The sequence below is a fragment of the Berghia stephanieae genome, chromosome 6 (assembly GCF_034508935.2).
Source record: "Berghia stephanieae isolate SIO BIC M18660-M18661 chromosome 6, UCSD_Bste_1.3, whole genome shotgun sequence".
In the NCBI taxonomy this organism is placed as follows: Eukaryota; Metazoa; Mollusca; class Gastropoda; order Nudibranchia; family Aeolidiidae; genus Berghia; species Berghia stephanieae.
The window spans coordinates 20251773-20263669 of NC_088365.1; the positions used below are offsets into that span (position 1 = coordinate 20251773).

At 37.5% G+C, this 11897-nt stretch overlaps 1 protein-coding gene across 2 annotated transcripts in view; it reads right to left on the reverse strand.

The window, feature by feature from the left end:
• Positions 1-559, reverse strand: part of LOC144974637 (uncharacterized protein C12orf56 homolog) — a 50294-nt gene extending 49735 nt beyond the window's left edge. The window contains exon 1 of one of the 2 annotated variants that reach the window (XM_078917710.1): positions 150-550. In XM_078917710.1, coding sequence (XP_078773836.1) covers positions 150-401 — 252 coding nt within the window. In that variant the 5' untranslated portion in view covers positions 402-550. Of the gene's footprint in view, positions 1-149 lie in introns of both variants that reach the window. The other variant, XM_078917709.1, reaches the window with a different exon arrangement.
• Between the last annotated feature and the right edge of the window lie 11338 nt (positions 560-11897).

The window sequence follows — 11897 nt, forward strand, 5'->3', positions numbered from 1 at the left end:
TGTCTTTTAAAAGCTTATACGCATATTATATTTCGACAACAAATCAGATGAAGTTCTAGATATCTCTCTCTCTAGATAGATATCAAAATCAAATTCATTGTAATTGTTGTAATTGTAATGAGTGCATAATAACGTGGTGATCTACTCACTAGTTCGACAGATACGACATCTCTTAAATGTACCACCTCCGTGAGAGTCTTTGGTGGATTTTCTGTCAAGTATATCCATTCATCGCTCAGCACGACAAATTTGAATGATTTGTTTTCCTTCTCCGACACCACAATGCAAGATTCATAAGCACGAATTCGTTCGAAAGCTTCCTCAGAGATGGTTCGTTTGAGGAAGCTTTCAAACTTACTGTTTTTCTTAGAAAGTTCCACATTGCCACTCCCCGACGCCATAAAGGCTTACAAGTGATAACAACCACGGTAAATCCATAAAAAATGAAAACTGTATTTCATGTTTAGTGAAACATGGTTTTCTCTCAGTCACTGAAACCGCTTTGAAGTAGGCCACTCGTGGAACATGGCTTCTCGTCGCTACTGTACACAAACATCCCATTCATGGTTATCAGCCAATCAGTAACGTGTTCTGTGGTAAATGCAAAACTAGGATTCTCTACGCAACTTCGCAGAATAGAGCAGTAAAGTTAGGTGCCCCAAACGTAAACAAAGGTCGAGAAGCACGTGGCAAACCACATGTTCCTGTCTTGACAGCTCAAGTTCCAATGTAAATTATAGAAAAAAATAACCTTTAAAATTTGGCTGTTAGGTGGCAAAAGAAACACATATTCATAAATACTCGATCATGCATCAAATAATGTCTAGATATGGATATTTTATGGAACAAAAGGTAAAATTTTCTAAAATTTATCAAAAGTTTCAGTCTATCTATTTTTAGACCAGAGCAAATTATTGCGCTGGTGTGAACAAAACGAGAATTATTCGGAGCCTGATTTTCATAATAATTTAGCCTTATATTATTATTTCTGCAACTGTTAGATTTTATGTAAACATATTTTCAATACTGAAAGTGTATTGCCTTCAACTCAAACTACAAAATTGGGAGACCTATATTGTGCGTAAATTATTCCGGTCCCTAACGGAAATCACTAGCAACTTGTTATTGTTTACGTTTGGGGCACCTAACTTTACTGCTCTATAAATAAAAAAATTAAAGCCAGCTAGCCAGGGTTGCCATTATGGCCCTTTTTAGGACCAAATTCGAGATTTTTGGTCCTTTTCAAACACAGTTGGCCCCCCCATATATCAGTTGGCCCTTTGGCCCTTTTTTGGCCCCTTTTGGATAGTGATTGCCCCAAACGAACCCAACTACATAGCCTTTAGTTCAAAATGAATTTTGTTCAATTTATCCACATCAAGAAAACTGATATGTGCATGCACACATCGATATCCGTAGTATTACTGATTTGAGTGTTTGAGACATTGATCTGGCACCAAAACCCTCCTCGACCTGTCTCTGCAAGTGCTGAGTGCTGATTAATTCCACGAGGCAAGGAATCTGACAACGGACGGCGATGACTTGGAGTTCGGAAATTGAGAGGGGGGTTGCGTCCGGTCGGCACTTAACACCGCGCCCTCCCACTCCCCAAATGCCTTTATGATTGAAAAACAATGGAACTGCCTAGTTCGTGGAATTTGGGTACAAGTTCACAAATGAGTGTAGTAAATATGTACTGGAATTTGTAGCCAATGAACAGCAACGCCAAAGTGTGGAGGAAAGGGTGCGTCACACAAAAGAAAGATGCCTGTCCATGTTAGAGGTTGCTTGTGAGCAAGTCAAACTAAGACTTCCATCGACAAAGGATATGTTCAAAGGACTCAGTCAGCTTAGTCCAACAAAAGTCCTTAACCAAGTGGACAAACCTGCATTCAGCAGCCTACCGTTCCTTCATTTGGTTAAATCAGATTTGGTAGAGGATCAATACAGACGTCTCACTTTTATTGACTGGTCAGATGTGGAAGCCTTCAAAACCACAGGACTCCCAAGTGACACCCATAAATTTTGGTTTGGAGTTATGAAAACACCTGGATTTGAAGAGCTAGGTCAATATGTGATGAATTGCCTCATTGTTCCGAGCAGCAATGAAGTCATCGAGCGTGTCTTCTCATTGGTAACGGCCACAAAAACAAAGCCCGCAACCGAATGGGAGCACTTTGTCTTGATGCAATAATCAGGATCAAATCTCATCTTCAGCAACGATCCAAATGCTGTAAAGATTTTGTGGCCACAAGCAAGATGATTGCACTCCATAACACAAAGGTGTTGTACACCCAATCAGATGAGAAGGACGAGGAACAGCAGGAAGAGTGCATTCAGCAATTCCTGTAGATTGGATAACGAATATTTAAGTTAAATGTAATTTTCTTTTCCACTTTGAATGTATTTAAACGTAAATAGAACTTTATTTCAGAATTATTCGTTCATTCATATAAGTTGTGATTAATTGGAATGACATGCCGTGAAAATATACAAAATTAGTATCATTGAGCTATGGAAACCCACAATGTCGTCGAAAAGTACAGGATCACTCAGGTCTGTGATAAGGAAAATGTGTCCCAAGTTGAAACAATGGAAGTAATCACTTCAAAATTTTGTATGGCAAAACTGTACACTTTGTGGACCAAGGCCACCCACCCACCAACCATCCTTCACCAAGAGCAGTTATGGCAACCCTTTGGCTATGTACAATCTGAGTCTGGCAACATGCATACGACCCCCCTTTGCACGTAAGCTCACTCCTCTTTATTGTTCACACATGTTTGTATGATTATCTGTATTCGGATATACATTCTGTAACGTTTAGTAAACATTTTCCGTATTTTGGCCCCAAACCGTCTCATTTGGTCCTTTTCTTGTCAAAATCTGGCCCCACGACAAAAAATCACCTGGCAACCCTGCAGCTAGCCAAGAATTTCTTACACCGTCTGTTCACCTGGCAGCGAGCGAATAGGACTGAAGAAAGAGAGAGAGAGAGAGAGAGAGAGAGAGAGAGAGAGAGAGAGAGAGAGAGAGAGGTGTTATGTATAATATAAACCAAATGAACCTTTTAATAGGAAAGATTATTCAATTGGGAGGGGTATGTGAACAAAAAAGGGGGTGGGAGGATTTTGTGCATTTTAATAATAATTAATGGAAATATTTTGAAAAATAAAGCTTAGGCGTTATTAAGATTTCCATTGAGAGACCATCAAATTTTTCAGCAACTTCTATATTTTGTTTTATACAGAAAGAAGAAAGCAAGCCGATGTTTTTGCAAATATGTAACACGACCGGGGGGGGGGGGGGGGGGGTATAGGTTAAACTGTTTTAATATTTAAGAAAGGTAGGGAAAAAATAAGCATACATTATAATAACCCCTAGTCATTTTTGTGGTTGTCTCCTATCAGATTGCATTTGATTTCTTGAAAAATATCCCACCACCTTTTAAATCAGATCTTCACAATCATCACCAACAACTCAATTACCTACTTTTTATTTTCAATTGGAAAATGGTGCGGAAGGGGATGAAAAGGAGAAGAAGAAGGAGGAGGAAGTGAGAGGAAGATAAAAGGAATAGAAGATATGGTTAAAGAGAGGAAGAGAAAATGGAGAGGAAGAGGAGGGGGGGGGGGGGGGGGGGGGGAGGAGATGATTTCGACCACTGATGATTTACTGTTCCATTGACAGTTACGAATGAGTGTATCTATCTATACTGCAGGTCTGTGTATATACAAGAGATGAAGTGAGTAGAAAAGTGCCAGAAGACTAGAGAATAAAAATTCCCGCTACCTCCCGTAGTCGGAGAGAGAGTAATAATGAATGAGTTTGATACGAATTTTTTACGGTAGAGTCACGCTCTCACCGGCCAGGCGGAGTTGTCGTACCAATAAGGTCGCAGGTTCAAACCCCATCACCGCCGCAAAAAAAAAAAAAAAAAAAAAAAAATTATTCTCTATTGTCTTCTGGCACTTTTCTACTAACTTCATTTCTTGTTGTTACCAACATAAGTGCCTGCTCCACCCACTTTTCTGAATTTAAAAGGTCTGTGTATACAGTATGATACACACGCAACCACTCACACACTCCATCGCCGGTTCGCATTACCGACACCCCTCTGCTTATTCTTATCACTTCACCATTCTTTCTAAGTTCAATGCCAAGCATAATGATTTACTGATGGTTGGCTACGAGGGTTAATGAATGTTGTGATAAAGCCCCCCCCCCCCCCCCCCCCCCCCCCCCCCCCCCAGATACACACCAACCCCTTGTAACATGTTATTACATAATATAATTAATAAAGTAACTAAATAATAGAGTACCATTTATTCATCACCAAGCGGAAATTTGTCTTAGGGCCTATTCCAAGAGAAGACTGAAAGAACCCAGGTGTCCGCCGCAGCGCAGCGCCGCAAATTGCGCTAGGGAGAGGTGGCTTGCTGGTCACATAACACGGTGGATATTCGAACTAGTTATCTTTTAAGTGCTTAGAGTCTGGTATCTCGGAGTTATAGCGCTATTTAAGTTTTCAGCATTATTATTATTATTATTATTATTATTATTATTATTATTATTATTATTATTATTATTATTATTATTATTATTATTATTATCTTTCGGGTATGAAGCTGTTTTTTTGGGGGTGTTTTTAAGGGTTTTACGGCGCTTGCAACACATTAAGATCATATCAGTGCCAGTAAACAGGAAGAAAATAGGATAGTAAAAAGTTTTAGAATTACAATTAAAGCATCCAAGAATAAGGCAGACAAAGGAGAATTGGTTCAAATAGGCAACAGTTGTAGATTCCAAGAGCACACTATCAGTGTACTTAGTTTGAGATCACCTAAGTCTCATCCAGACACAAGCACAGGTCCCCGCTAAGAGGAATACACTCAAATGTTTACAAATCATATAATGCATAAACAAACATAATACAGTGCATAACAGAGAGATGATTTACAAGGAAAAAAATATCATCTCCCAAAACTAACTATACAGTTGACTTTTTCCCTCCCAGCCAGGGCCAGGACAAAACCAAGTAATCTCATTCCAAGACAAAGACAGAAGCATGTTGGAAAACAGACAGAGACATAGGGGGATAGAAGACACAGTATGTACCTCCCTGCCCACTATAGGAGGTCAGGAACCCCACCCAGGTGTATGTAGCAAAGACCAGATCGCTGAGCTACACTGCCCCAAACCCCTTCCCCTTGCCTTAAGTCGTATTGGCAATATACGTTTTCCTCAAACTTTTCTGCATGTCCCAAGGAGTTCGTGGAAATCGTGCTGGAGTGTACTTGAGGAAAAAGTGTATATGGGACACGGGGAACAAACATCCTCCCACTCCACAAATTATCACAGAAAAAATATGTCTGGACAAAACCATATTATCTTCTCTGAGTTGTATTGTACGAGGACAGCAAGCTATAGAGGGTGACAAAAATACCAGCAGTGCCCATAGAATCCTCTCATTTCCAGAACTAGAAGAATGCCACCACAACCACCAGTAACAAAAAGAGCAGCAATTTGTTTGTTTTTAAGGGTTTTACGGCGCTTGCAACACATTCAGGTTATATCAGCGCCAGTAAAAAGGAAGAAAATGGGATAGTAAAAATTTCTAGAATTACAATTAAAGCACCCAAGAGAAAGTAAGAGAAAGGGGAACTGGGAACAAATAGGGATCAGATGTAGATTCCAAGAGCATACCATCAATGTACTTAGTTTGAGATCACCAATAAGTCTCATCTGGACACAAGCACGGCCCCGACTTAGAGGAACACCCTCAAATGCTTACATTATAAATTCAAAATAACATATATAAAAATACACAACAGAAAGATGATTTACAAAACAATAACTATGCATTTGACTGTTTCCCTCCCATCTCGGACTCCGACCAGGGCCAGGAAAAAAACCAAGTAATCTCATTCCGAGACAAAGACAGAAAGCATGTTGGTAAACAGATATAAGGGGATAGAAGACACAGTATGTACCCCCTGCCCGCTATGGGAGGTCAGGAACCCGTGGGTGGACAAAACAGTATCTTCTCTGAGTTGTACGAGGACAGAAAGCTATAGAGGGTGACAAGAATACCAGCAGTGCCCATAGAATCGTCTCATTTCCAGAACTAGAACAATGCCACCACCACCACTAACAAAAAGAGCAGCAATGACAATAATCATCATCACCAAAGGTACGTTATACAACACTTAACATTTTCAAAATCTTTTATGTATGTATTTGTATTTAAGTGTTTTACGGCGCTCGCAACACATAAGGTCATATCAGCGCCAGTAAAAAGGAAGAAAACGTGATAGTTATAAGTTCTAGAATTACAATTAAAGCACACAAGGAAAGGTAAGACAAAGGGGAATTGGTTCAAATGGGAAACAGATGCCCATTCCAAGAGCACACTATCAAAGTACTTAGTTTGAGATCACCTAAAAGTCTCATCCAGACACAAGCACAGATCCCACTAAGAGGAACACACTCAAATGTTTACAAATCATATTTAAAAATGAAAAGAGTAACAGTACATAACAGAGAGATGATTTACAAGGAAAAAAATATCATCTCCCAAAACTATAACTATACATTCGACTGTTTCCCTCTCAGCCAATCCGACCAAAGTCAGGACAAAACCAAGCAATCTCATTACAAGACAAAGACAGAAAGCATGTTGGAAAACAGACATAAGGGGATAGAAGACACAGTATGTACCTCCCTGCCCACTATGGGAGGTCAGGATCCCCTGGGTGGACAAAACAGTATCTTCTCTGAGTTGTACGAGGACAGAAAGCTATAGAGGGTGACAAAAATACCAGCAGTGCCCATAGAATCCTCTCATTTCCAGAACTAGAACAATGCCACCACCACCACCACCACCACCACTACCACCACCACTACCACCACCACTACCACCACTACCACCACCACCACCACCACCACCACCACCACCACCAACAACAACAACAACAACAACAAAAAGAACAGCAATGACAATAATCATCATCGCCAATGGTACGTTATACAACACATAACATTTTCATAATCTTTTACAAAACCAAGTCAAACCAATGATATCTTTTATAACATTTTATAAAAAAGCTTTATTACAGCTGTAAGATGTAATCATCACAGATAGTATTATTGAACAATTTGACTCACTAAAAAGTTACGAGATAAACAGCATTACAACAACCATTCTACTAGTTTTTTTTTCTGTTATTCATCCAGACACAAATAAAGGATCAAACGAAGAGGAATGCACTCAAATGTTTACAAAATATATTCAAAACAAAAAATCATAACAGAAAACGACAAAGAGATGGTTTAGAAGGAAATAAACATCACTTCCCAAAACCAATATTCTACATTTTTATTGTTTCCCTCTCAGCTAAGGACTTTGGCAAGGCCCAGGAAAAACCAAGTAATCCCATTCCGAAAAAGACAGAAAGCAATTGTTTGTTTTTGTTTTTAAGGGTTTTACGGCGCTTGCAACACATTTAGGTCATATCAGAGCCAGTAAAAAGGAAAAAAATTGGATACTGAAAAGATTACAATTAGAAGGACTTGAGGAAAAAAGTAAGACAGAGGGGAATGGCTCAAATAGGGAACAGATGTAGATTCCAAGAGCACAGTATAAATGTACTTAGTTTGAGATCACCTAAATGTCTCACCCAGACACCAGCACAATATCCCACTTAGAGAAATACACTCAAATGCTTACATTATACATTCAAAATAACAAATATAATAATACATAACAGAGAGATGATTTATAAGGAAAAAAATATCATCTCCCAGCCAAGACCCCGGCCAGGGCCAGGACAAAACCAAGTAATCTCATTCCAAGACAAAGACAGAAAGCAAGTTGGAAAATACATATAGAGGACAGAAGACAGTAAGTATCTCCCTGCCCACTATGGGAGACAGAAAGCCAACACAGAAGCAGATATAGTGGCGTAAAAGACACAGCAAGTGATCTCCTGCCCACCAAGGGATGTCAAAAGACCCCAACTAGCAGAAGAGAACAGTTCAAGGAGCTATAACAGATTTACAACCACATAGAAACCTATTTATCAAGCATGTGAGACCATATTATTATAAAGCCTAACACAGATACAAGCAGCCGACAACCATTGAAAGGCTAAGCATAATACATATATGATTTCAAAAGATACCCACACAATTTTAAAGAAATTCGTAATAATAATAATAATAAATCCACAATAATAGCTAGCAATAATAATGACAACAATAATAATAATAATAATCATAATAATAATAATAATAATAATAATAATAATAATAATAATAATAATAATAATAATAATAATAATAATAATAATGATAATAATACAGTCCACTCTGGATAATGGCAACACCTTGGGATCAGCTAAAATGTAGCGATTAACCGAAGTTGTAATTAACCAAAGTTGAGTTTCCTGTACACTATTGCAAAATTTTCCCTGTGAGTTTACACGGGTGGGACCGTCCATGGCTGCAATATCTTTGGTCGATTTCATATAAATTGATGAGCACTGTTTTCACTACCGCTTGTTGTAAGTTTAAAAAAAAAAGAAGAGCTTTTATATAGTGCAATATCCACGAAAATGAGCTCAAAGCACTTTACAAGGGGTCCCTGGTCAACAGGAACATTTAACATGTAGAAGGGGACATGCTGCCTGTTAGACGATATTACAATTTTTTTGACAAAGATACTGCTGTTAACGGCCAGGTGAGAGAATGTGAGTAAAGAGCCTCTTCCAAGGACTCAACTATGCGCCGAGTGCGGACCTTCCGATCCGAAAGTGAGTGTCATACCACTAGACCACATAGCCGCATAGTTTTTATATCAATTATGATCTGACCACTGACCATATATTATGTTAAACTCAAACCAGTTGGTGTAAATAATGTTAGAACTCCACAACAGACTGAGCAATTTCATTGAAACAAAAACCATATATAGATTTTGACAAGCAAAACAAGCTTTGATGCAAGCCATCCTATTCAGTTTGGATTAACTTTCATGCTTTTGTTCTCAACACTTGTAAGAGTCAAAGAAATTAGCGGTGATGAGAGACAATAAGCTCTCACCAAACCAACAATGCAGTTGTCAATCCCAAAACAAAGGATATTGCTCAGTCTCTCCGTATAACTGTCATTGTCATAGTCTACTCATTGCCGAGACTATGCCCAGCCCCAGGCCTCCTATCTAATGGTCACAGATGACCTCACAAATTCATACTGCAATGCCCTGCCCTCTTTTGTGTCTTTTGTGGTGACACATTACTGAAGCATTAAACCCTGCCCATTCTCGATTCTTCAACCTGTCATGATTTCACCCATGATGAAATTTAATCATGAGATGTTTGATTGATTTCTTGAATCGACCACATTTTGAGGTCAAAAATTTGTTGCGATTATTCAAAGTTTGTTGCACTTAATCAGTAACTTTTATCAATTAAGTTTCTTGGGAAATGTTGCGATTAACTGAAAGTTGCGATTATCCGGACTGTAATAATAATAATAACAATAATAATAATAATAATAATAATAATAATAATAATAATAATAATATATGATAATAACAGTACAATCTCCAATATCATAATATCACATGATAATATGACTGACTCCCTCCCAGCAAATGATCTAGTCATAATCGGAGCAAAACTAAGTCATCTTACTTAGGGCCAGACTGGGAGGGAAAACATATTATTGAAGCATAAGAGATAGCAAAAATTGTACTTAGTGGCACCCATGAAGTGTTCATTCAATCTCTTATTGTGGTACCCCTTAAATTATTATTCTATAATGAAACGTATAATACGCTTGCCATTGGCAGTATTGGTAATGTTAAGGCTTATAATATCTGAAGATTCAGACAAATGCTTAAAAATATTATTCAAATACTTAAAGTTAATATCTGATAAAAAAATCAAAACACAAAAAGGTAATACTGAAAAAATGTTCTTAGAAATAACAAGCAAACAAGTAAACAAAAGCCAAAATTGGAATCAGGCATCGGAGATTATCAAAGATTCACAATCATGATGACCATCCTCTGATGCAGAGACCTCCGTATCAATTAACATCCATTGTATGTTCTACTATAAATAATAAAATGGGATTTTGTATTATTTCAGTAAAGGGAAAAAAAACGGCTGTATTGAACATATTTCTCAGAAAGAGGTCGATATATAGAATTATTAGGTCAGATCTATGATCTAAAAAAAAAGAGAAGGCTGTAGGATGGTTGAAAGATTAAGATTTACCCTTGATCTCAAACTGATGTGCACACATTTGCATCTGATAGTTCTGCATTTGCATTCTTATTATGATAGTACACCTAAAGGGGAACATTATTCCATCTGTTATTGAATGAAACAAGACACACTTAACGCTACACCACATCATGGGACCTCACAGAAACAACCCATGTTTACCCCCCCTCCCCCCCCCCCTACATTCTTCTTCATATTCTTTGTAAAATACACAACACGGAGATCTCGAAAACACAGATATTTCAAACAAACAGGCCCGGTTCCAACTTGTTCGAGATTTCCATGCTGCATTGTGCTTGGTCATTTAAGTTCCTGTATTTTACTTTTATATGTTTTCTTTAGCCCTGTGATGTTTCTGTATCATGATCTGCGTTTATGATTTACCTACATATATAATGAAATTAAAATCTATAAAAACAGTTTCTGTGTTAACATTTTTAAATACAGCTTCTGCAGGATTTCTTACTCCTGAGAAAAAAAACAAAACGATTAACTAGATTCACTGGGCCAAAAGTTTAGTATCATAAGTTAATTGTTGGCTGTGGAAAGATATGCCTGCATTAAATCATTAAACCTTTAACATTGTGGCTGAATTTGTTTCAGATCTTATTTCATATAATGATTGGAAATTGAAAATGGGTGACAATGGGCATGGTCTATATTACATTTCCATGTGCTCGAGGTCATTGGTCACATTGGAATAATATGTGCTTAAAGTGACCTACATAGTGACAAGTGTTCACAGTTTTTGAAATAGCTAACATCACGATTGGCCATTTAGTTCAGCTTGACACATGGGTATGTTTACAACTTTCATAAACAAAGCAGCGTGTTTATATTTCTGAAGAAATATCCAATCGTGGGACAGCAACAAATCATGTGATTGATGACTTGGTTGGACAAAAACATGAATATAGATCGCTCTCATTGATATCTAACTTTGATTATTCTGATAGCCAGTTTTGATTCTGAGATAATTTTGTATTAAAAAAAAAAAGAAATAAAATGGAACCTTTAAATAAACTTTTATATTTCCTGGTCACTTTCTATAAAATTCTGAATTTTAACATTAAAATTGTGTTTAAAATTGATTATTGGAATACATGACTTAGAACATCTGTGACAAACTGTATGAAAGCTGGTAGAAAATGGGACTGAAAATTGAACAAGCTTATAAACATATGGATAAGAGAGGACAAGATCAAAACAATCACTAAAATCAAACTATACTAGACTCAGGTGATGTTGTTTGTTTTGTCTTTAAGGGTTTTACGGCGCTTGCAACACATTTAGGTTATATCAGCGCCAGTAAAAAGGAAGAAAATGGGATAGTAAAAAGTTCTAGAATTGCAATTAAAGCACCCAAGAAAAAGTAAGACATAGGGGAACTGGGAACAAATAGGGATCAGATGTAGATTCCAAGAGCATACCACCAATGCACCTAGTTTGAGAACACCTACGTCTCATCCAGACACAAGCACAAAATCCAACAAAGAGGAATACACTCAAATGGCTACATTATACATTAAAAATAACAATAATACATTACAGAGAGATGATTTACAAGGAAAAAAATATCATCTCCCAAAACAACTATGCATTTGA